General features: G+C 42.8%; 1 protein-coding gene across 2 annotated transcripts in view; it reads right to left on the bottom strand.

Moving 5' to 3' along the window:
• mvb12ba (multivesicular body subunit 12Ba) overlaps positions 1-23,440 on the bottom strand; it is a 51,082-nt gene extending 27,642 nt beyond the window's left edge. Inside the window, exons 1-3 of one of the 2 annotated variants that reach the window (XM_038970734.1) lie at positions 23,240-23,440; positions 12,994-13,116; positions 263-370 (exon numbers count right to left, since the gene is read on the bottom strand). In XM_038970734.1, coding sequence (XP_038826662.1) covers positions 263-370; positions 12,994-13,107 — 222 coding nt within the window. In that variant the 5' untranslated portion in view covers positions 13,108-13,116; positions 23,240-23,440. Of the gene's footprint in view, positions 1-262; positions 371-12,993; positions 13,117-23,009; positions 23,127-23,239 lie in introns of those variants that run through there. The other variant, XM_038970733.1, reaches the window with a different exon arrangement.
• Positions 23,441-27,211: the final 3,771 nt, after the last annotated feature.

The following is a 27,211-nucleotide window of genomic DNA, read 5'->3' as shown; positions in this document are numbered from 1 at the left end:
ACTCCAACATTGCTCATCCTAATATTTATATATTTCTTAATTCCATTATTTTACTTTTAGATCTGTGTGAATTGTTAGATATTACTGCACTGTTGGAGCTAGGAACACAAGCATTTCGCTACACTCGCACTAACATCTGCTAAATATGTGTATGTGACCAATAAAATGCGATTTGATTTAGTAGAGAAACCATTCAGGAACACAGATTTTCATCACAGTGGCAGTGTGGTATCATTAATGTACATCGACTTTCATCACTTACGTTTTCTTTAGAGAAGACCCTGGTGAAACAGAGGTAGCGCGTCACCTTGGATTTGAACAGGCCGTCTTTCCACAAGTCAGCGTCAAGGCCATCTGTTGTTTGGGAGACCTGTTGGTTGAGAGGGATAGGCATTTAGAGGGGCGTCGCTAGTCAGTGTGGACCTATCAACATTGAGGGAGATAGTGATGAATCTGTTGATGCTGGCAAATAATAGGATTTTACTGGCTGATTGACACGAGGTCAGGTCAAGCTTGGAGACAGACAATAGCAGTTTTCTACGTTCCAGACTGAAAAAGACACCTATTGTCAAAACACAACACTTGAAAAGACATGAACACAATACTAAAACAGTGACATTAAACTCATGTAAAAAAAAAAATGGATTAAGTAAAACGGGAATTGAGGGATCCACCTCTCAGTAACCCCGAGGATATTTGAACCTGTGGGATATTGGGGTGTTACACCACTACTCATGTAAGTAGTCTTCTGTATCCGGCCAATCCAGCAGTGTCTGTTAACTTGAGAGAGAAAAAAAAAAAAACTGCAGGATAAGCGACCCTCACGCAAAAGCAACACATTCTTGGGTTTCTCCGTGGCAACAGGAATTCTGTGGTCCACCAAGACTGGTTTGGAAGCCACTGGCCATCCCACCGATGTATAATTGAGTTAAGAGGAAAGTGTCTATACTTGGCAATCAGTGAGAATGTAGATTCCCTGTCAGACCAGAGGTCAGCAAAGCCGGAAGTGGGGGGGGGGGGGGGGGGGGGGTGCTTAGCCATGAATGTAGAGATGGAATGGAGAGAGACAGTTATGGATGAAGTAATACCAACCCCAACTGGACCATAAATGGAAGGAGAAAGAGAGAAAGTGTTCGGGGTTTGAAGGTAGTGGGTGGATAGAGAAAGTGTCCAGGGTTTGAAGGTAGTACAGTGGGGCAAAAAAGTATTTAGTCAGCCACCAATTGTGCAAGTTCTCCCACTTAAAAAGATGAGAGGCCTGTAATTTTCATCATAGGTACACTTCAACTATGACAGACAAAATGAGAAAAAAAAATCCAGAAAATCACATTGTAGGATTTTTAATGAATTTATTTGCAAATTATGGTGGAAAATAAGTATTTGGTCACCTACAAACAAGCAAGATTTCTGGCTCTCACAAACCTGTAACTTCTTCTTTAAGAGGCTCCTCTGTCCTCCACTCGTTACCTGTATTAATGGCACCTGTTTGAACTTGTTATCAGTATAAGACACCTGTCCACAACCTCAAACAGTCACACTCCAAACTCCACTATGGCCAAGACTAAAGAGCTGTCAAAGGACACCAGAAACAAAATTGTAGACCTGCACCAGGCTGGGAAGACTGAATCTGCAATAGGTAAGCAGCTTGGTTTGAAGAAATCAACTGTGGGAGCAATTATTAGGAAATGGAAGACATACAAGACCACTGATAATCTCCCTCGATCTGGGGCTCCACGCAAGATCTCACCCCGTGGGGTCAAAATGATCACAAGAACGGTGAGCAAAAATCCCAGAACCACACAGGGGGACCTAGTGAATGACCTGCAGAGAGCTGGGACCAAAGTAACAAAGCCTACCATCAGTAACACACTACGCCGCCAGGGCCTCAAATCCTGCAGTGCCAGACGTGTCCCCCTGCTTAAGCCAGTACATGTCCAGGCCCATCTGAAGTTTGCTAGAGAGCATTTGGATGATCCAGAAGAAGATTGGGAGAATGTCATATTGTCAGATGAAACCAAAATATAACTTTTTGGTAAAAACTCAACTCGTCGTGTTTGGAGGACAAAGAATGCTGAGTTGCATCCAAAGAACACCATACCTACTGTGAAGCATGGGGGTGGAAACATCATGCTTTGGGGCTGTTTTTCTGCAAAGGGACCAGGATGACTGATCCGTGTAAAGGAAAGAATGAATGGGGCCATGTATCGTGAGATTTTGAGTGAAAACCTCCTTCCATCAGCAAGGGCATTGAAGATGAAACGTGGCTGGGTCTTTCAGCATGACAATGATCCCAAACACACCGCCCGGGCAACGAAGGAGTGGCTTCGTAAGAAGCATTTCAAGGTCCTGGAGTGGCCTAGCCAGTCTCCAGATCTCAACCCCATAGAAAATCTTTGGAGGGAGTTGAAAGTCCGTGTTGCCCAGCAACAGCCCCAAAACATCACTGCTCTAGAGGAGATCTGCATGGAGGAATGGGCCAAAATACCAGCAACAGTGTGTGAAAACCTTGTGAAGACTTACAGAAAACGTTTGACCTCTGTCATTGCCAACAAAGGGTATATAACAAAGTATTGAGATAAACTTTTGTTATTGACCAAATACTTATTTTCCACCAAAATTTGCAAATAAATTCATAAAAAATCCTACAATGTGATTTTCAGGATTTTCGTTTTCTCATTTTGTCTGTCATAGTTGAAGTCTACCTATGATGAAAATTACAGGCCTCTCTCATCTTTTTAAGTGGGAGAATTTGCACAATTGGTGGCTGACTAAATACTTTTTTGCCCCACTGTACGTGGATAGAGAAAGTGTCCAGGGTTTGAAGGTAGTGGGTGGATAGAGAAAGTGCCCAGGGTTTGAAGGTAGTGGGTGGATAGAGAAAGTGTCCAGGGTTTGAAGGTAGTGCGTGGATAGAGAAAGTGTCCAGGGTTTGAAGGTAGTGCGTAGATAGAGAAAGTGTCCAGGGTTTGAAGGTAGTGGGTGAATAGAGAAAGTGTCCAGGGTTTGAAGGTAGTGCGTAGATAGAGAAAGTGCCTGGGGTTTGAAGGTAGTGGGTGAATAGAGAAAGTGTCCAAGGTTTGAAGGTAGTCCGTAGATAGAGAAAGTGCCCAGGGTTTGAAGGTAGTGGGTGGATAGAGAAAGTGCCCAGGGTTTGAAGGTAGTGGGTGGATAGAGAAAGTGTCCAGGGTTTGAAGGTAGTGGGTAGATAGAGAAAGTGTCCAGGGTTTGAAGGTAGTGGGTGGATAGAGAAAGTGTCCAGGGTTTGAAGGTAGTGCGTAGATAGAGAAAGTGCCTGGGGTTTGAAGGTAGTGGGTGGATAGAGAAAGTGTCCGGGGTTTGAAGGTAGTGGGTGGAGAGAGAAAGTGCCTGGGGTTTGAAGGTAGTGGGTGAATAGAGAAAGTGCCCGGGGTTTGAAGGTAGTGCGTAGATAGAGAAAGTGCCCGGGGTTTGAAGGTAGTGGGTGGATAGAGAAAGTGCCCGGGGTTTGAAGGTAGTGCGTAGATAGAGAAAGTGCCCGGGGTTTGAAGGTAGTGCGTGGATAGAGAAAGTGTCCGGGGTTTGAAGGTAGTGGGTGGATAGAGAAAGTGTCCAGGGTTTGAAGGTAGTGGGTGGATAGAGAAAGTGTCCAGGGTTTGAAGGTAGTGGGTGGATAGAGAAAGTGTCCAGGGTTTGAAGGTAGTGGGTGGATAGAGAAAGTGTCCAGGGTTTGAAGGTAGTGGGTGGATAGAGAAAGTGTCCAGGGTTTGAAGGTAGTGCGTAGATAGAGAAAGTGTCCAGGGTTTGAAGGTAGTGAGTGGATAGAGAAAGTGTCCGGGGTTTGAAGGTAGTGGGTGGAGAGAGAAAGTGACTGGGGTTTGAAGGTAGTGGGTGGATAGAGAAAGTGCCCAGGGTTTGAAGGTAGTGCGTAGATAGAGAAAGTGTCCAGGGTTTGAAGGTAGTGGGTGGATAGAGAAAGTGCCCAGGGTTTGAAGGTAGTGCGTAGATAGAGAAAGTGTCCAGGGTTTGAAGGTAGTGGGTGGATAGAGAAAGTGTCCAGGGTTTGAAGGTAGTGGGTGGATAGAGAAAGTGCCTGGGGTTTGAAGGTAGTGGGTGGATAGAGAAAGTGTCCAGGGTTTGAAGGTAGTGGGTGAATAGAGAAAGTGCCTGGGGTTTGAAGGTAGTGGGTGGATAGAGAAAGTGTCCAGGGTTTGAAGGTAGTGCGTAGATAGAGAAAGTGCCTGGGGTTTGAAGGTAGTGGGTGGATAGAGAAAGTGTCCAGGGTTTGAAGGTAGTGGGTGAATAGAGAAAGTGCCTGGGGTTTAGGAAACGTACAAGACATCTTTTCTCAGCCTCTTTTCCAGGGTCAGTGCACACCGCATCCTGTTGAGGGCCCATGGGAGAGATCCAGTGTAGGATTAAGGACAAGAGGTACACGTGACAAAGAGAAGTGGGGTCACGCCACCCTGACACGGACTGGGCACTAGTCTGGAGGGACGCCACCCTGTGTGTCTGTGTATATTTGGGGGGGGGGGGGGGGGGGGGGTTGATATGCTAAGCCGGCCCTCTGTTGTGCTGTATATGTAGCCTCTGTTCAGGGGTCATGGAAAGGTCATTGAGCAGTTTGGAATGAACACGCCTGAAGGAACATGGTGAACAAGTATGGTGTGTGCCCTTGAACAAATAGCCTGTGCTGCTAAAAAGTACGTTTGACGGGGGGCAAACGCGCCAATACAGAAATAACAAAATTCCTGTAGTCCTGATAATATAATCAGATAAAATTGTGGGCATTCAGAGGTTAAATCCAACCCTGAACAACTTCACTAGTGTGTCAGTGTGGTGTTTGCAGAGCTGTAGCCGCAAACACTACGAGTGAAGTAGAGAATGTGCCAATCCCATTGTAGACCGGAGGCGTTCAGAACTATGACTGGATTGCAATAGACTAGCTGTACGCAAATTCATCCAGCTGCTTTCAAAAGAAGCTCGGCGGAAGGAAGTTGAAAACTCAATAAAAAGCCAACACGACTGGACTATCTAGGTTAGGAGTCCACACTAAAAGCGCTAGCAAAATGCCAGCTTACGAGACTAGTCAGATGTTAGTCAGATCTCTGCCCAGGTGTGGAGAGCCGGTAGGCCAAACGAAACAAGACAACAATCACAATATTCTAAGAATGGATCAGAACGGACAACTGAGGAATATTTCAGGATAACTCATTTAATTCAAAGTGTGCTCTTCTCCATGTTTCTCAGTGCCTCTCAATATCTAGGCTACTGTATATCCTGTCACATGACAGGAATTTCTAGGCCTACTGTTTACTAAACCAGCGTATTTAGCTTAAGTATTTGTACTTACTTTGTCTGAATATTTTCGAAAAATGTGGCCAAATCAAAAATGTATTTTAAGTATGCATATTTTAAAAGTATCTTCAAATATGCTGAACAAAAACGCTACACGCAACAATTTCAAAGATTAGGGTTATGAGGAAATCAGTCAATTGAAATGAATTAATTAGGCCCTAATCTATGGATTTCACATGACTGGAAATACAGCTATGCATCTGTTGGTCACAAACTGAAGGTCTCACAGCGGCCTCAGGATCACGGCATGGTATTTCTGTGCATTAAAATTACCATTGATAAAATGCAATTGTGTCCGTTGTCCGTAGCTTATGCCTGCCAATATCATAAACCCACCACCACGGGGCACTCTGTTCACAACATTGACATCAGCAAACCACTCACCCACACGACGGCATACACACGTGGTCTGTGGTTGTGAGGCCGGTTGGTGGTACTGCCAAATGATCTAAAACGACGTTGGTGGTTAAATGAACATTACATTTTCTGGCAACAGCTCTGGTGGACGTCATCAGCTAGCATGCCAATTGCATGCGCCCTCAAAACTTGAGACATCTGTAGCAGTGTGACCAAACTGCACTTTTTAGAGTGGCCTTTTATTGTCCCCAGCACAAGGTGCACCTGTGTAATGATCATGCTGTTTAATCAGCTTCTTGATATGCCACACCAGTCAGGTGGATAGATTATCTTGGCAAAGAAGAAATGCTCACTAACAAGAACATAAACAAATTTGTGAACAACATTAATTTAACCTCATGTGACCAACACTTTATATTTTTGTTGAGTGTAATATAAAATAGGCCTATTTTAAACTATTTTCAAATTGCCTGCAAATAGTACTTTCTGAAAGTATTCATTAACCTTGACTTATTCCACATTGTTGTTACAGCCGGAATTCAAAATGGATTAAATAAATACATTCTCATCCATCTACACACAATACCCCATTATGACAGTGAAAACATGTATTTAATTTAAAAAAAAAACTCATTTACATAAGTATTCACACCCCTGAGTCAATACTTGGTAGAGTCACCTTAGGCTCACAGCTGTAATCCCTGCCATTCTGGGTAAGTCTCTAAGAGCTTTCCACACCTGGATTGTTATTTTCAAAATTCTTTAAGCTCTGTCAAATTGATTGTTGATCATCGCTAGACAACCATTGCTTTGCCACATTTTTTGCAGTATTACTTTAGTGCCTTGTTGCAAATTGGATGCATATTTTGGAATATTTTTATTCTGTACAGGCTTCCCTCTTTTCCATCTGTCAATTAGGTTAGTATTGTAGAGTAACTACAACGTTGTTGATCCATCCTCAGTTCTCATATCACAGCCATTAAACTCTGTAACTGTTTTAAAGTCACCATTGGCCTCATGGTGAAATCCCTGAGCGGTTTCCTTCCTCTATGGCAACTGAGTTAGGAAGGACGCCTGTATCTTTGTAGTGACTGGGTGTATTGATACACCATCCAAAGTGTAATGAATAACTTCACCATACTCAAAAGGAACATTTAATGTCTGCTTTTTATATTGATTTGATATAGCAATAGGTGGCCCTTCTTTGCGAGGCATTGGAAAACCTCCACGGTATTTGTGGTTGAATCTGTGTTAGAAATTCACATCTCGGGGCCTCACAAGTGGTGCAAGGCACTGCATTGCAGTGCTAGAGGCGTCATTACAGACCCGGGTTGTATCACAACCGGCCGTGATCAGGAGTCCCATAGGCTGGCGCCCAATTGGCCCACCGTCATCCGGGTTAGGGGCGGGTTTGGCCGGTAGGGCTTTACTTGATTGGCTCATTGCGCTCTAGCGACTCCCTTGTGGTGGGTCTGGTGCCTGCAGGCTGACCTCGGTCATCAGTTGAACGGTGTTTCCTCCGACACATTGATACGGCTGGCTTCCGGGTTAAGCAGGCTAAGGTTAAGTTTGGCGGGTCATGTTTCGGACGACGCATGACTCGACCTCGGGGTGGTAAAATAAAAATAAAACAATTATTCACAGCTCGACTGAGGAACCTTACAGATAATTAACTTATTCCACATTTTGTTGTGTTACAGCCTGAATTTAAAATGGATTAAATTGAGATGTCGTCACTGGCCTACACACAATACCCCATAATTTTTACAAATTAATTTAAAATCTGAAATGTCTTGAGTCAATAAGTATTCATCCCCTTGTTATGGCACACCTAAATAAGTCCAGAAGTAAAACCTTGCTTAACAAGTCACTTAATAAGATGTAAGGACTCACTCTGTGTGCAATAATAGATTTCTGCAAGATTTTTTTTAATGACTACCTCATCTCTGTATCCCACACATGCAATTATCTGTAAGGTTCCTCAGTCGAGCAGTGAATTTCAAACAAAAAGACCAGGGAGGTTTTCCAATGCCTCACAAAGGGCACCTATTTGTAGATAAAAAATGTATAGACACTGTACATCTCAAATACCCCCTAGAACCAAACAGACTTGGGTAAACAAAAATGTGTGGAAGATGTAAATATTTGTATTTGAAAATACTGTGTATTTGAGTATTTTTTTTAAATACATGCCAATACTTTCCAAGTATATTTCCAAATACATTCCAATATTTTAACAATAATATCCAAATACTTACTTCGAAATTGTCTTTAAAAGTAATAGAAATAGAATGAAGTATTTAAGTCTGTCAGGGACCAGACCAGCTCTCTCTGCTTACTTCAGATGTTAGTCCCTGAGAGGACGTACGATTATGATCAAATCAGCTTCCTGTGAACACATGTTAACATGTGTCGAGAAGCAATTTATGCCACATTCCCCTGGATTAAAAAGACATGATAACTACCTCTGCTGAAATGAGTAGTGAAGTCTTGTTCTTCCCAGTATTCCCATAGCTGCAAACATCAGAACAAAGTGTGGGAGAACTTCATCACTTTCTAGTATAAAACTACTTGGTGCCGTTACTCGCAGTTACATTTTACCGTGTCAATTGTGCAACCCCCCCATGTGCTACAGCACATAAGGAATAGGTGTTTGAATCCCAATGCTTCATTATCGCTTATACCAGCCCTTATGGAAATCTCAAGCAGCAGAGGACCAGGCTGAGAAGAACGGTTACTAGGGAAGGGTTCACTGTGGCAGCTGGTAACGATGGCCAACAGCCAATCACAAGCTGTTAGAATCTTGGGGGATATTGGATCCCTGCGCCACTCCCAGACTTTCGTGACATCAGGTCGTGGCTTTGCGCCATCTGCCCGCACACAGAAATGAGTCTCTTCTCCATGGCAATGAGTCAGCTGGTGCCTTTCCTTTGAGACGGTGAGAGGGAGAGCGTGACCATCAACGACAAGCCTGAGTCAATGACTACACTCAAGGAACGAGGCTGGAGAGCACTCAAGGAGTATAAGGAATGTTTGACAATGTTATTCAGAACAGAAACTAACTTGTCAATAGTTACAGAAGTGCAGAATGCTGAATTTCATTTCCATATTGGCATTTTATTTGTTTCCCCATTACCGGTTGCAAAAGCAGCAGCTACTCTTCCTGGGGTCCACACAAAACATGAAACATGACATAATACAGATAATTAATAGACAAGAACAGAACTACATACAACATTTTTTAAAGGCACACGTAGCCTACATATCAATGAATACACACAAACTATCCAGGTCAAATAGGGGAGAGGCGTTGTGCCGTGAGGTGTTGCTTTATCTGTTTAAAAAAAAAAACAGGTTTGCTGTTTATCTGAGCAATATGAGATGGAACAGAGTTCCATGCAATAAGGGCTCTATATAATACTGTACGCTTTCTTGAATTTGTTCTGTATTTGGGGACTGTGAAAAGACCCCTGGTGGCATGTCTGGTGAGGTAAGTGTGTGTCAGAGCCATGTGTAAAGTTGACTATGCAAACAATTCGGGATTTTCAACACATTCATGTTTCTTATAAAAAATAAGTGATGCAGTCAGTCTCTCCTCAACTCTTAGCCAAGAGAGACTGACAATGAAGAGCAAGACGTGCCGCTCTGTTCTGGACCAGCTGCAGCTTAACTAATGTCAGTCTTTCCTTGCAGCACTCGACCACATGACTGGACAATAATCAAGATAAGACAACACTAGAGCCTGCAAGACTTGCTTTTCGGAACGTGGTGTCAAAAAAGCTGAGCATCTCTTTAGTACCGACAGACTCCCCATCTTTACAACCATTGAATCTATATGTTTTGACCATGACAGTTTACAACCTAAGGTAACACCAAGTAATTTAGTCTCCTCAATTTGTTCAACAGCCACACCATTCATTACCAGAATCAGCTGAGGTCTAGCACTTAAGGATTGATTTGTACCAAATACAATGCTATTAGTTTTAGAGATGTTCAGGACCAGTTTATTACTGGCCACCCATTTCAAAACAGACCAACTCTTTGTTAAGGGTTTCAGTGACTTCATTAACTGTGGTTGCTGATGCGTATATGGTTGCATCATCAGAAGACATGGACACACATAGAATAGAGGGCCTAGAGAGCTGCCCTGCGGTACTCCATACTTTACATGTTTGACATTAGAAAAGCTTCTATTACAAAAAAAAACTGAGTTCTATTGGATCGATAGCTCTGAATCCACGATATGGCAGAGGTTGAAAAGTCATACGTTTTTTTTCTCAACAGGTTATAGTCAATAATATCAAAGTCTGCACTGAAATCTAACAGTCAATTCTCTTATAAATTTCTCCATACCCAGGGAGAAGGAGATATCGTTGTTGTTGGTGAAGGCAGGCATGCGATAGAGATGCCCTCCAGCCTACGCTAGTCCGGTGTTTGGTTTGAGCTTTGCTGAGTTCACAAACAAAACCCTGCTTTTCCAAGTTCCAGTTGCACAGGGCTAGACCTTCTGCTGCCCATCCACCCTGCACTGCGAGCCTGTGTCCATGTAAACTTGCACCTGCAAATTTCTCCAGTTCAACTTGGGCACACTACGAGTTAGGCCTAGGTCCTCTGGGTGCCAGCAGAAAGGATGAGGCACAGCCGAGAGGCTACTACTGTGTGGAGGCCTAGAGAACTTCAACAGGCTAACAAGATGGCCACCTTCTGAATCATAAACACAAGGCTGCAACGCTCAAGGAGATTCAAACTGCAGGATGTTGTTTTACATTCAAAAGTACAACTAGGCCTAGGGGTAGGGATGTGCATCTTTCCCTTTCCAGATGATTCAATACGTATCTAGATACATGGGCTCCGATACAATACAGGACCCATACATTTTTAGTTTGAAACTGCATGCTGACACATGCACATTTGTGGCCTGCTGGAGGTCATTTTGCAGGGCTCTGGCAGTGCACCTCCTTGCACAAAGGCGGAGGTAGCGGTCCTGCTGCTGGGTTGTTGCCCTCCTATGGCCTCCTCCACGTCTCCTGATGTACTGGCCTGTCTCCTGGTAGCGCCTCCATGCTCTGGACACTACGCTGACAGACACAGCAAACCTTCTTGCCACAGCTCGCATTGATGTGCCATCCTGGATGAGCTGCACTACCTGAGCCACTTGTGTGGGTTGTAGACTCCGTCTCATGCTACCACTAGAGTGAAAGCACCGCCAGCATTCAAAAGTGACCAAAACATCAGCCAGGAAGCATAGGAACTGAGAAGTGGTCTGTGGTCACCACCTGCAGAACCAGTCCTTTATTGGGGGTGTCTTGCTAATTGCCTATAATTTCCACCTTTTGTCTATTCCATTTGCACAACAGCATGTGAAATTTATTGTCAGTGTTGCTTCCTAAGTGGACAGTTTGATTTCACAAAAGTGTGATTGACTTGGAGTTACATTGTGTAGTTTAAGTGTTCCCTTTATTTTTTTGAGCAGTGTACATTTGCATTGGTTAGGGATCCGAAGCACTTGCATCTTAAACATTTGAAAAAAATCTGTGAATTTTTACATCCCTACCTACAGTTGAAGTCGGAAGTTTACATACATCTTAGCCAAATACATTTAAACTCAGTTTCACAATTCCTGACATTTAATCCTAGTAAAAATTCCCTGTCTTAGGTCAATTAGGATCACCACTTTATTTTAAGAATGTGAAGTGTCAGAATAATAGTAGAGAGAATGATTTATTTCAGCTTTTATTTCTTTCATCACATTCCCAGTGGGTCAGAAGTTCACATACACTCAATTAGTATTGCCTTTACATTTCTTAAATTGGGTCAAATGTTTTGGGTAGCCTTCCACAAGCTTCCTACAATAAGTTCAGTGAATTTTGGCCCATTCCTCCTGACAGAGCTGGTGTAACCGAGTCAGGTTTGTAGACCTCCTTGCTCACACAAGCTTTTTCAGTTCTGCCTACAGGTCAGGGCTTTGTGATGGCCACTCCAATACCTTGACTTTGTTGTCCTTAAGCCATTTTGCCACAATTTTGGAAGTATGCTTGGGGTCATTGTCCATCTGGAAGACCCATTTGCGACCAAGCTTTAAGTTCCTGACTGATGTCTTGCTTCAATATATCCACATAATTTCCCTTCCTTATGATGCCATCTATTTTGTGAAGGGCACCAGTCCCTCCTGCAGCAAAGCACCCCCACAACATGAAGCTGCCACCCCCGTGCTTCACGGTTGGGATGGTGTTCTTAGGATTGCAAGCCTCCCCCTTCTTCTTCCAAACATAACGATGGCCATTATGGCCAAATAGTTCTATTTTTGTTTCATCAGACCAGAGGACACATTTCTCAAAAAAGTATGATCTTCGTCCCCATGTGCAGTTTCAAACCGTAGTCTGGCTTTTTTATGGTGGTTTTGGAGCAGTGGCTTTTTCCTTGCTGAGCGGCCTTTCAGGTCATGTCAATATAGGACTCGTTTTACTGTGGATATAGATACTTTTGTACCTGTTTCCACCAGCATCTCCACCAGCATCTGTTCTTGGATTGATTTGCACTTTTCGCACCAAAGTACATTCATCTCTAGGAGACAGAACGCGTCTCCTTCCTGAGCGGTATGACGGCTGCGTGGTCCCATGGTGTTTATACTTGCGTACTATTGTTTGTACAGATGAACGTGGTACCTTCAGGCGTTTGGAAATTGCTCCCAAGGATGAACCAGACTTGTGGAGGTCTACATTTTTTTTCCTGATGTCTTGGCTGATTTCTTTTGATTTTCCCATGATGTCAAGCAAAGAGGCAGAATGAAGGTAGGCCTTGAAATACATCCACAGGTACACCTCCAATTGACTCAAATGATGTCAATTAGCCTATCAGAAGCTAATGACATCATTTTCTGGAATTTTCCAAGCTGTTTAAAGGCACAGTCAACTTAGTGTATGTGAACTTCTGACCCACTGGAACTGTGGTGAAATTATAAGTGAAATAATCTGTCTATAAACAATTGTTGGAAAAATTACTTGTGTCATGCACAAAGTACATGTCCTAACCGACTTGCCAAAACTATAGTTTGTTAACAAGAAATTTGTGGAGTGGTTGAAAAACGAGTTTTAATGACTCCAACCTAAGTGTATGTAATCTTCCGACTTCAACTGTATAAGCCTACATCAGTGTAAGAATCAACGCAATAAATGTATGATTAACATCACATGCCAACATCAATAATAGCTTGTGTGGCTAATCCTTCATCAAACAGGATGATTTTATATTTTTTAAATTAACACATCTTTCCTGAGTCCTGCACCTCCTTGATGTACTCACCACATCATAGCCAGTAGGCGCTCTGTTTCGCGAGGCCACCACCCCCACGCCAGTGATGGGGTCCATGGGCAACTCCGGCAGTGCGTCTGAAAGTTCCCGAACCTCAGGCATCATGGGAGAGTTCTGAGGAAGGAAGAAACACAGCTAGGGTTCAGTGCCTCTAGAACCGTCTGATTGGGTTGAAAAGGTCAAGCGAAAAACAGGTCTAATGTGAAAAAGTTGCCCCTAAGCACAGATCTATGGTTATGGACCCAGTGCAAGTGACTGGTAGCAAGACACACTGTCTGTGGTTAAAGATTATGGCAGGGGGTCTCCAACCTTTTCTAGCATGAGGGCCACTTTAAAAATTATGAAACATGCCGCAAGCTACTCATAAAATGTTTTCCGAGCTTTTAAATAGGCAGTTTTTGTATTTTCCAGAATTTCCTACTCTTGTTTGTTTTTTGTTTACTCTCAATTTTACAATTATTCTACGAGAACTAAAATGTGATGTCCATATCAATAGTTAAATCACATCCAAAGACAATTTTTGAATATAAATAAATAAATAAATTTCTTGTAAACAAGGTTTTGTGAATCTGGACCCAGGAAGCTGAAACAGAGTCAGTGTGAGAGAAAGCTACCTGCCATTACCATTATGAAGATCAACCCCAGAACAAATTACCAAGAGGGAAGTTCATAAAACTAAACCAAAATAGCCTACTTTTGGAGTGTTGAACCAGCAGGTTGATAGAACGATGATCCCATCTCACATTAAGGGGATTGGATTTAGCCTACTGTTAGACCAGGCAGTGACTCATTATACAGGCTCTTCAGAAAGTGTTTACACCCTTATTGACTTATTCCACATTTTGTTATCTTACAGCCTGATTGGATTAAAATTGATTTTTGTTTCTCACCCATCTACACACAATACCCCATAATGACAAAGGGAACATATTTAGATTCACGTTTGGCAGCAATAGATTGTACAATATTTACCCATTATTCTTTTCAAAATTCTTCAAGCTCTGTCAAAATTGATTGTTGATCATTGCTAGACAACCATTTTCAGGTATTGACATATATTTTCAAGCAGATTTAAGTGAAAACTGTAACGGAGACACTCAGGAACATTCACTGTCTTCTTGGTAAGCAACTCCACTGTAGATTTGGCCTTATGTTTTAGGTTATTGTACTGCTGAAAGGTGAATTCATCTCCCAGTGTCTAGTGGAAAGCAGACTGAACCAGGTTTTCCTCTAGGATGTAGCCTGTGTTAAGCTCTATTACATTTCTTTTTTATCCTGAAAAACTCCCCAGTTCTTAACAATTAAAAGCATACCCATAACAGGATGCAGCCACCACGATGCTTGAAAATATGGAGAGTGGTACTCAGTAATGTGTTGTATTTGCCCAAAAGATAACACTTTGTATTCAAGACAAAAAGTGAATTGCTTTGCCACATTTTCTGCAGTATTAGTGCCTTGTTGCAAACAGGATGGATGTTTTAGAATATTTTTATCCTGTATAAGTTTCCTTCTTTTCACTCTGTCAATTAGGTTAGTATTGTGGTTTAACTAATGTTGTTGATCCATCCTAATTGTTTTCCTATCACAGCCATTAAACTCAGTAACTGTTTTAAAGTCACCATTGGCCTCACGGTGAATTACTGGAGCGGTTTCCTTCATCTCCGGCAACTGAGTTAGGATGGACGCCTGTATATTTGTAGTGACTGGGTGTTTTAAAACACTATCCAACATGTAAGTAACTTCACCATGCTCAAAGGGATATTCAATGTCTGATTTTTTACCCATCTTCCAATAGGTGCCCTTCTTTGCGAGGCATTGGAAAACCTCCTTGGTCTTTGTCGTTGAATCTGTGTTTGAAATTCACTGTTCGACCTTACAGATAATTATATGTGTGGGGTACAAAGATGAGGTAGTCAAAAGCATGTTTAACACTTATTGGCATGCAACTTATATCACTTGGTAAGCACATTTTTACTCCTCAACTTATTTAGGCTTGCCATAACAAAAAGGGATTGAATACTTATTGACTCAAGACATCAAAGGCTATTAATTTCTAATTAATTTGTACGAATTTTTTAAAAACTATACTTTGACGTTATGGGGGTATTGTGTGTAGACCAGCCAGTGACAAATCTGAAATGTAATCAATTTTAAATTCAGCCTGTAAAACAACAAAATGTAGAAAAAGTCAATGGGTGTGCTGTGTATACTTTCTGAAGTTACTGTATGAGCATTTTGAAACGGTAAAAACTACTACAAGAAATATTTGGATCCCACTATTCTCTCCGCTTCTCCTCAATTCCCGGGTGGCGCAGTGGTCTAGGGCACTGCATCGCAGTGCTAGCTGCGCCACCAGAGTCTCTGGGTTCGCGCCCAGGCTGGGCTGGGTTCGCGCCCAGGCTCTGTCGCAGCCGGCCGCAACCGGGAGGTCCGTGGGGCGACGCACAATTGGCATAGCGTCTTCCGGGTTAGGGAGGGTTTGGCCGGTAGGGATATCCTTGTCTCAGTATGTAAAATGTAATGAAATGTAAAAAATGTAATAAAAATCTATGCACTCTACTGTAAGTCGCTCTTGATAAGAGCGTCTGCTAAATGACTAAAATGTAAAAATGTAAATGTAATTCAGCAGACTGCAGAAGACAGGTTTCAAACCAAGATAAATTTGATCCAGAAATCATATTAATCTTTGGTCTCAACAGTCCGCACTGACAAATAGATCACCGAGGCCCTTACACAAACTGCGCCCTTCCTCTGTGCAGACCACAGAATCCCACAGCCTCATTCCTAATCTGACTTCATACAACAAAACAAAGCTTCACGACAGCACCTCAGAAACAATGAATAGAACAATAAATCCCCTTGTTCCAGACAGGCACCTAAAGCCACTAGAGCCTAACAGCACCTGAACATGTTTCAACAACATCTCACCAGTTGCAGACACAACAGTGCCAACAAATATGAGTAGGAGGGGACAGGATACTAGTTTTGACCTTATGAGCAGAGAAGAGCTCAGTTTCACAGAGGATGTGGACTGATTATGCCCATTTACCAATGCCTAATAGACAAGACCAGCAGGATTTCACTGATGTCTACCTGAAAACAAACTTGATCAAATGCTAGTTAACAAACAAGACAAAATGTTAGGCTACATGGATTGTTGGAGAAACAACATTGGTCATGACATGTATTAAGGAAAAGCTGATTCCAATGCTCTGGACAGAAATTACTCAGAGGTAAAAAAGGGTAACCTGGCCTCCTTAATAACAAACAGAATCAGATTGCAATCTCTAATTCTGCAAAGCATTTACAAAGCAAAGAACACTGCCTCGAACAGCGCAGCAAAAACAAGTTCCAGTGATTCACAGATAGGACATGGAACGGAGGATCTGACAGTCTGGCTGTGACGGTTTCAACGTTAAAAAGTTGAATCTCTCCCCACATTGAAAACACAGTGCCGTTATCACACAACTACCACTAACAGGCAGGGCTCTAAAGTGAGACAAAATATGTTCCTGAGCGACCAGGAGATTTATTTTGGGAGCACTGACACCCATAAGCACTCCCATTTATTTGCGTCGGATGTCCTGCATTTCAATGGAGACGTACACAACTGAGTGGAAACGCAACGGCGGTTGAAGGCTGCGTTGCGAGACAGACGCTGCATACTTACATTTTGTTCCTTTCATCTTCAGTCCAGCCAGAGCACATTGAAGAACAGGTACTTACCACAGAATGGAAAAAAATGTGGTTTTCGGTGATGGCTTTATGGGATAGCTAGCATCTTGTAAACAGTTACCCATTCCTATACGAGTACTAGTGTATTTTAATAGTAATGTTAAAAATAATACACATTGGCTGTTCAGCCAATTATATTGACCGTTGTCTCCCGTTTAAGTTTATTGTGATGGTAATGACGTTTTTTAAATTATAATTATTAGGTGGCGGTCGCTAGCTACAATGGTATCTTCAACCTAGCCTAACTTTTAGCTAGCTAGCTGCTCTTAGAGAAACAAGTAACAAAACATGTTTTATTATCACCTGAAACAATATATGTATCCTGTCGTGAATGAAAAGGTAATTTTGCAAACTTCCAAAATAAATGTGATCTTTGACGAGACACAGTCTCTCCTCCATCTTGCATTACAAACACTACACTTGTCTGTTCAGTAGCGGGAAAAAACATTAAAATATATATTTTTTTTTACCCCTGTACGTAATGAAATACGTCACGATGTAAACGTGCATAACAGGCCGACTACACCGCTCGCGTCGTGTGCGCATTGCAAAATAAATGTAGAAATCTATATTATTCAATTATTGCACAGACACTGCTTGCGCGCGCCAACAAGCGTCTGCGTTGCCAAGGGCTAAAATAGAAGTCAGTTCTATTTCTGACGCAGATCGCGTTGCAAGTCCTGCCTCTCCCATCTCCTCATTGGTTTATAGAAGCAGGTACCCACGTGCCATCTCCTCATTGGTTATACCCACGTGGGTGACTGAAAGACGAACGAGGTCGGTGGCGGTAATGCACCTAATTTATGAAAGTTGCCAAACGCAATATAAAGTCAAGGGAAGAAAAAGCCTAGAAGGAGGTGAGATGACTAAAAACGATTCGGGTGACCGTTTTATGTGTGGATTAATTGTCGGAGTAGAGGACCTTGTGCATTTCAGGTAAAATAACAACTCAATGTTTATATCCCAGGACAAATTAGCTAGCAGCAGCAAGCTAGCTAAATAGGACAAATTAGCTAGCAAGTGCAAGCTAACTAGCTAAATTGCCATAAAGTTAATGCTTTTCGACCTGTCCACAAATTAATGTAATTGGTTCAGAGTTTGTTTTGATATTTTAACCTGCGTGTCGTGATCGCGTTTGGTGTGGGGGGGGGGGGGGGGGGGGGAGACAAAATAAATGTATGCACGTTGCGCACGCGCGCAGTCAGTTTGGGTTCTGTGTCAGGCTTCACTGTACGGTTGTTTCCGAGCACCCTAGATAAACAAGCAAGTGCAGATTCGTTAGCGCCATGTTCACACCATACTCTACAGCGAAAAACGGCTTGCTTCTAGCCCAACCAGCTCAAAAGATCTGACCCATATTACCTGCGTAACATTATCTTCCTATAGCAGTAGCGGATAACCAGGAAAGCATTTTACATTCATAAACAATGTTATGGGCCGTTCTAAAAATCAAACTGTATTTGTCACATGCGCCGAATCCAACAGGTGTAGTAGACCTTACAGTGAAATGCGTACTTACAAGCCCTCAACCAACAATGCAGTTTTAAGGAAGGCTACTCGTGCATCGACTTTGTTAACCATTTATTTTAACTTTGTTCAGTCACGTTACCTCATTGGCTAGCTAGCTAACAACCTGGGAACTTTAGCAGTGTATCCAAACATCTGGTGGCACAGAGAGAAGGGAAAGGGGATATCTTCTTCAGGAGATCAATGATCATAGCGATGAATGAATGACTGATTTCTTGCATGTTATCACTCAAACGTTACGCTTTTAAAAAAGGGACAGTGTTCAATTTTCAATGACCTGCATCGCAATAGGAGAATAGTGCTTTTATACAATGTCGAAACCTAAAATTACATTTCAATGACAGATATTCGTATCAACATTTTAGCTTTTATAGTAAACTAATATATTTTTTGTGAGTTTAATCTTGGTTGGCAGGCTTTTATAGTAAAACTAATATTTTTTAAGTGTTACATATTCGTTTTTGGGGCACAACACGTGCTTTAAAAGTAGCCTAGATCGAATTCATATAGGCTGTATCTCAATCAATTAAAAAATATATTTTCTGTTTCTCCTAGATTTCATGTGGTTTCCATAACTTTAAGTTAGGAACATCATTGCTCCCAATATTTATTTTTCATTTAAATCCCTGCGAACAGGTTCCGATCATCATCATCGTAAAGGGAAAAAATGTCAACAAATAGGTCTACCTAACGCAACAACACTGTAACGTTAGTAAGAGGGGATATGCATCTTTCTAGTTATCTGCCACGGATATAAAGTCCTCTGTGTGCATCGTGGTTAACAGTTGGGGGGGTGGGGGGGAATACGCTGATTACAGAAATCATTGCAGTTGATATGCAGCCATTGTCAATGGCCTTTGTGAGTTGAGGTAATTTGCTAAATGAAGGACTGTATGTGCCATTTGAGCTGCGACTCGCGCTACTGAAACAAGTTGTCTTCCTCATCAATATCACTGTGCACCGTTTACTCGCTTTTCAACAGGTTGTTATTAGCCTTCATAAAATGGGAGTTGAGACAAAAACAGCATTAGAAAGCAAAAATTCTTCCCCTTTTAAATTCAGTAGATACCCAAATTTGGTGGTTTCTTTTGTCCTGTGTTTGATTTGTGAGTTTAATCTTGGTGGGCAGTCTTTTGCCCTGTGTTTGATTTGTGAGTTTAATCTTGGTGGGCAGTCTTTTGTTAAACATGAAACAAAGTAGGCTCCTTGACAAATGAAAACAGTATTTGCCTTCAAAACATTTTTGCTGCAGATTTCAGTCTGGAACCTGTCTAGGTTAAGGGGCAGGGGGTCGGGGGTTGTCACCTATTCTAAAAATGGCACACTAGAGAAGTTTGCAAAAAAAGCCTAAAATATTCCAAAACTGCAGCTCTTAGTTGGAAAACATATTTCCCTACTTTTATAAGCCAGTTAAAGCTGTGGTGATTTGGTAGAAATGTAGCTCGTCTACAGTTTTGTTTGTGTATCCCGTCATTTCTGTAGACCCAATGGGAGATTGGGTGCGCAGCACGCGGGTGTCTGTAGAGGGAGCGGTCAGATCCAAACTGACTGAGAAACGTAACGGTGGGAAAAGAGAATGTAGGGAGAAGAACTGTGATTACTTGGCTAGGTTTATTTTATGTCAGTTATCAAAGCAGTTTCCAGATGCACAAGCCTACTGTATGACTGTGGTATTACTTCTCTCCCCCCCAATAGGATCTCACGGATTTTATTTATGTTGGCTTTCCCCCTTTGTCCTCTCTTTTTAAGTGGGCTGAATATCGAGACTTGGGGGGACATCAAAACATAGCAGCATATTAATGAGAGCTGAACTCTTTGGGCTTTGCACAGAGCAGGCAACACTCTGGAGGCTACCTAGGCAACCAGGCCCTCCCGCCTGGCATCTCCTTGGCTACCCGGCTCCCTTGCCAAAACAACTGACATAAAGGGGCTGTGTCAACTCAGTGAGGTAAACAGAAGCAGTTTGAGGCAAAGGGAACGACTGATGTGAAATGTATACCACAGGTTTAGGAGGAGACAGAACCCCCCCCCCCCCCCCCCCCCCCCCCCCCCCCAAGTCACTGGAGTTGAAGCAGATGATGGTGACAGGCTAGAGTCAGAGCAACCTGACAAGTGACTTGGTGTCAGGCACCTGACAGTGATACAGATATATAGGCCTACTGTACAACCAGTTAACTCACTCATTCACAGAACCAGGAGAAGCCGGACATCATAGTCGTACACACAATCATGTGCCTAAACGGTGAGAACAAATGCATAGTGCCTGGTATAGCATGTAGGAATCCAGCATTTGTCAACAGCAGAGGTTAGGTGGGTCGCTGGGCTAGCCAAGAAGCGCAAATGCACAACTCACCCATACATGCACAAGCAGGGTGGTCCGGCTAGGGTTGCCACACATTACACTGTTGTTCACTATGTACATACCACTCACATACGTGGCTGCTAATGGGGCGAAGCAGGCCCACACCGAGCAGAGTCCTATCTGAATTCCTCTTGTAAAAAAAGACATTGCTAAGGAGACAGGGAGGAACACGACTGCCAAGATTGCAGAGACCATCCAGGCGCTGTATCTCTGCTTACAGTAACATGAGCTGAACAGCAAGTGAACACACTTGACTCACACACAGACACACTGACAGAGAGCCTGGAATGTGTCATTAACAGGCCTTGATTAGTTTGAGGGCAAGGACAGTTAAAACAGAGTAGGTAGCAAGTTAAGTAGTCAGTTTGCATTACGCTAACTTTGGTCCTCACACGAAGAAAACAAAACAGCCTACATACCCTAATACAGTAGGACTTTCCCCAACAATTGGCTTCCTTGCCCCCTTTTCTGAAGAGAAACTCAAACAAACAATTTAAGTGTTAAGTCAACTGCTTGAGCAAATGTAGTAAAAGGAAACTACCCAAATGTTATGCTCCCACAGCAGGTACGTGAAATCATGGGTCACTTCCTCAAGAACCAGTTCCTCATTTAGCTCAAAACAGGTATGTGAAATCATGGGTCACTTCCTAAATACACAGGTCCTCATTTAGCTCAAAGCAGGTATGTGATTTCATGGGTCACTTCCTCAAGAACCAGGTCCTCATTTAGCTTCCCTCCTCTCTCATCTTACTGAAATTAACATAAAGAAAACTACCGCACGCAAGATGGAAGGGGTGGCATACCAAAATGTCTCGGCATTCCAAACGAAAAGGCCTAGGCTACCAACACATCTTAATTGAAGCTAGTGGCTACTTTGTTTAAAATCTGTATATTGAAGTCTTTCAATTTGTAACTCATATTTGACCCATTTGTAATCCCAGACAATGACAGACCAGACGCACAACTTCCTCTCTTCATGTAAGAATCATGTCTGAGGCTAAATCCAATGAATTGCTGAACAAGTGTCAGCTAAAATTAGCAAGGTCCATCATCAGATTTTAATTACTTTTCTGCACAGAGATGGTTCTCAAGCATTTAGCCTTGCCTACCTCATGTAGGACAAGTTAACATGCACACCCCAGTAAAGATGATCAAACGACGATCTAACCTTTCAAGCCGAACAAATCCAGCAACAACATCCCAGAACAAATTAATATAGTAAGAAAGTTACAGTAACTTACTACTACCTACAGTATGTAACTAGGCCTTCTGTATGCCTTGGCAGAGCACCAAGCACTGACTACAGAAACCAGACCAAAAACGAATTTACCAGCTATCCCTGCATTTTGCGAATTTAATGACTCCAATTTGGCTATTACATTTTAATGCTTACAAAACTGTTTACAAAATGTGACAATCACATTCAATAGGCCTAGATAGGAAGAAGTATGCATTTCTGTTTTAAAGTTAGGTGGCTGATACAAAGAGTTTGAGACTAAACTACAATTATACTTAGCTGTAGACACGTTACTCAGAGTAAATGCCTGCGTCTCTTGGCTGTTTACTATTTTACCCGAGGCCTCTAAACAATATTCTGAGTGACCGAATGTCATGCAAAGGAATACCATTATAGCTAATCTATTTACACTTTCTTGCCAAAAAATAGGCACAAGATTGCAGAATACCTTGCTTGGTGTGCATGAGAGTAAATATCTCCATTGGGTGTAGCCAGCACAATTTCCTTGGATAAAAAACAAATGTTGTATGACTGAATGCACTGTGTAGGAAACTAGCTAAATAAATGGCCTGCTGTGTTGACTGGGACCTAGCCTACCTACAAACCTAGCTAACTACCTCCAACTAAATAGTTAGTTCATTAGCTAGGTAACGTTAGTAAATATACGGCTGTAGAAAGACATACGCTGCTAACTAGCAGCTAAGTTACTCTTTGGTTTACCGTTGGTAAGAGAATGCTAGCTAGCCGATTATGTGAGTCCTTGACATTGCCACATAGCTAACGTTAGCAAAACATCGGCAGGCAGCTAACGAACACAGCCAGTGCTCTGGCATGCTAGCTAGCTACAAAGCTAACGTTTCATTCATATTTCTAACTTTACTAGGTAACTAAAGTCGATTAAATAACAAAACGGCTTGCCATATTATGGTAACAGTAGAACTGTCAATTAAGTTAGTAAACAAAGCTAGCAAGCTAACGAACGTTACCATCTTTCGCTCCAAAAGAAAGACAACGAATTCTTGCTAGTTAGCATGCACCATCAATAGCTAGTTACGTTAGCAGGTTAATTATGCAAAGCAAATTAGCAACAACAATACAATCCATATCTATTACTCCAAATATGTCATAATCTCGTATAGACTTAACTGTTACTCGCGGCACAGTGTCCCTCCTTTTCAGACAAAAGCAGCTTTTCATGACCACAGAAGCAGCAGGGGCTAGTAGTAATATTACAAGCCGCGGTCTCGTTTGAGGCCACCGCGGAGAGAGACGCGACAGGGGCGAGATGCAATCTTCGCACAGAGGAAAGCAGATGCTAGCTAGTTAGGTAGCTAAGCTAACTAGCTAGTTTGCAAGCTAACTAATCGATTTCTTACCCAGTGAGGCCAACAATTCTGATTTTTTTTTAAACAATCTTGGTTTAGACTTTATCTTCTTTTCCTCTTCTCCCCTTTTTCGGAATTACAGCCGCAAGAAATGCATCCTTTCTGGGATGTTAGCTAATCCCCAACGAGTTGATTTACTGAGCATTTAGGTGACTGAGATTATAGCTAGCGGATTCTAATAGCTGCCATTTGTGGACATTGCAGTGAGAGAATGAGGGAGTGTACCAAGGCAGAAGTGATATGGTAATACCCACCTCCCTGCTCATGTTTGTTTTGTTTTGTGACGGACATATCAACAGTGCATGTAGTTAAGAACTATAAATGAGCCCGCTATGAATTCTTTGCTTCTGGTGAAAAATGTACCATCATATTGTTTTACTTTTAATTTCAAAATCAAATCAAATCAAATGTATTTATAAAGCCCTTCTTACAGCTGATGTCAGCTGATGTCACAACGTGCTGTACAGAAACCCAGCCTAAAACCCCGAACAGCAAGCAATGCAGGTGTAGAAGCACGGTGGCTAGGAAAAACTCCCTAGAAAGGCCAGAACCTAGGAAGAAACCTAGAAAGGAACCAGGCTCTTCTGGCTGTGCTGGGTGGAGATTATAACAGAACATGGCCAAGATGTTCAAATGTTCATAGATGACCAGCAGGGTCAAAAAATAATAATCACAGTGGTTGTCGAGGGCGCAACAGGTCAGCACCTCAGGAGTAAATGTCAATTGGCTTTTCATAGCCGATCATTCAGAGTATCTCTACCGCTCCTGCTGTCCCTAGAGAGTTGAAAACAGCAGGTCTGGGACAGGTAGCACGTCCGGTGAACAGGTCAGGGTTCCATAGCCGCAGGCAGAACAGTTGAAACTGGAGCAGCAGCACGGCCAGGTGGACTGGGGACAGCAAGGAGTCATCAGGCCAGGTAGTCCTGAGGCATGGTCCTATGGCTCAGGTCCTCCGAGAGAGAGAAAGAAAGAGAATTAGAGAGAGCATACTTAAATTCACACAGGACACCGGATAAGACAGGAGAAATATTCCAGATATAACAGACTGACCCAAGCCCCCCAACACATAAACTACTGCAGCATAAATACTGGAGGCTGAGACAGGAGGGGTCGGGAGACCCCAGGGCCAAAATGGCAGGATATAGCCCCACCCACTTTGCCAAAGCACAGCCCCCACACCACTAGAGGGATATCTTCAACCACCAATTTACCATCTTGAGAAAAGGCAGAGTTTAGCCCACAAAGATCTCCGCTACGGCACAACCCAAGGGGGGGCGCCAACTCGGACAGGAAGATCACATCAGTGACTCAACCCACTCAAGTGACGCACCCCTCCTAGGGACGGCATGGAAGAGCACCAGTAAGCCAGTGACTCAGCCCCTGTAATAGGGTTAGAGGCAGAGAATCCCAGTGGAGAGAGGGGAACCAGCCAGGCAGAGACAGCAAGGGTGGTTCGTTGCTCCAGTGCCTTTCCATTCACCTTCACACTCCTGGGCCAGACTACACTCAATCATAGGACCTACTGAAGAGATGAGTCCTAATAATTTCCTTCCCCATTATTAGTTTATGTGCATATTCCGCTACAATCTGAGTTAGACCTAGCCTTTGATCATGACTCAGTTCCATTACACATAAGAGTCGTTGGACAAAGGCGTCTTCTGTATGGGGGAGTTACTGTGTTTTGTAACAGGTCGCCAAACAACCTATGGGAACATCCCTTTCACATGATGTGATTGAGATGCTTGATATCAAAGAACTTTACAGTCACGTCACACCCTTACTATATCCACGTGACCTGTCACTATGGACAGGTTAGCTGACAATATCAGTAAAACATGAATGAACAGCTTCAATGGGGGCAGAAGTATTTTATTTTTATTTAACCAGGCAAGTCAGTTAAGATCAAATTCTTATTTACAATGACGGCCTACACCGGCCAAACCGGAAAACGCTGGGCCAATTGTGCGCCGCCCTATGGGACTCCCAATCACGGCCAGTTGTGATACAGCCTGGATTTGAACCAGGGTGTCTGTAGTGACAGCTCTAGCACTGAGATGCAATACCTTAGACCGCTGTGCCACTCAGGAGCCCAAAAGTCTACTTGAGGAGTGATTCTGGATGGCCAGATAGCTACCAACAATGCTAAGAAACTGCCATGTGGGGAATCGTAAGTGACTAGTTTCAGCTAGTTTAATCTTGTTCTTGATACCATGTCTTGTTATGAGGTGTTTTGACTGATTTCATGTCAATGCTAACATGCAAAAATTCGCTAGCTAGCTTACCAACAACTGTAACAATGTATTTGAGAGACAACAAGTTTACATGTTGTCAACATTCTATGCCATCCATCTGTTTTGCCCCATAGTTGCACGTGTCGGTTGTTGCTAAACAACCAACCTGTCTATAAAAGGCAATGTGGCGTGACATACTGTCTTTTCTTCACTCATGTTTATGTGTTTTACATTACAAGATTACTTTAAAAAAACATGTTTTTTTTGTTTTGCGTTCTACCCTTCGGCCTAAGGTGTTTTCATCATCACATGCTAACCAGCCCTTAATCATAGCAACATTGCCTCCCCACTCCTCACGGGAAAGTCTTGAGTTGAATACACCTTGCCCGGTTAGGGCGTTGAGTGCCTATCTTGCTGCAACAAGAACTGTTTGTCAAACAGAACCGCTTTCATGGGGATAACATCAAAAGGGTGCGCTGTCTCGAAGCAGAGACTGGCACTGTGGATTACCAACGCAGTGTCAAAATCAATACACTGCAGCAGGTAGAGCAACTCCACATGGCATGGTAGCACACTCCACCAGGGGTATGGCCACTTCATGGGCCTCATTCAGAGGGGCCTCCCCTGGACTCTATCTGTGCTGCTGCAAGTTGGGCAACACCCATGACTTTCATGAGGTACTACAGACTCAATGTTATGTTCCCACCATCAGTGGGATCTGTGGTTCTGGCACACTCTCTCAACTCAGATAAGTGAGCGTACCGTGAACCTTGTACTTACTTACTTATCAACCATCAGTGAGATGGATGTTCTATACAAAGGCTTTCCACTCTTGGTGCTGTTGCACCTCGTGTTGTAAGTTCTAGCTTTCAGCTTGCCGTGTGTATACGGTTGTATACCACAGTTGAAATGTTGTGTTCATTTTGTGTTACTCTCTTGGGGTAATTATATTCTGTTGCATCCTGTGGTGGATACAAGGACATCCCAGGGACTCATCTGGACTCATTTAAATGGTGAGTTATCCCACTCTGTTGTCCGAACGACCTCTTTCATACAGCCTCTCATTGGTCGTTTGGTTACAAGAACGAAAGAGAACGTTGGGTTACGGATGTAACCTCAGTTCTCTGAGAAGAGTAACAAGTCGCCAAGCTTTCATGTTGTACTTCCACCTCCGTGGGGTTTCGAGTGAAGTAATAGACAGTATGGCACGCCACACAGCCTTTTATAGTGACAGGTCACATGGGTACAGTAAGAGGGTGGCGTGACTGTCAACAACTTTGATATTAAGCATCTCAATCACATCTTGTGAAGGGGAAGGAGTTCCCATAGGTTGTTTGGCGACCCATTAGAACCAAGGTTACATCCATAACCCAACGTTTTGTCATGAACCGCGACGCTCGATCTGAACATTAACATGCATCACCTGTGGTACGGTTTTGGAAGCATAACTTTTCTTTCATATCAGTGAGAAAGGCCAAAAAGATAATCAAGGACATCAACCACCCGAGCCACTGCCTGTTCACCCCGCTATCATCCAGAAGGCGAGGTCAGTACAGGTACATCAAAGCTGGGACCGAGAGACTGGAAAAACAGCTTTTATCTCAAGGGCATCAGACTGTTAAATAGCCAACTATTCAGCTAGCACCCGGTTACTCAGCCCTGCACCTTAGAGGCTGCTGCCTTATAGACATAGACACGGATTCACTGGCCACTTTAATTATGGAACACTAGT

This window comes from Salvelinus namaycush, chromosome 31, assembly GCF_016432855.1.
Source record: "Salvelinus namaycush isolate Seneca chromosome 31, SaNama_1.0, whole genome shotgun sequence".
Taxonomy (NCBI): domain Eukaryota; kingdom Metazoa; phylum Chordata; class Actinopteri; order Salmoniformes; family Salmonidae; genus Salvelinus; species Salvelinus namaycush.
This window is presented reverse-complemented; position numbering and strand designations above follow the sequence as displayed.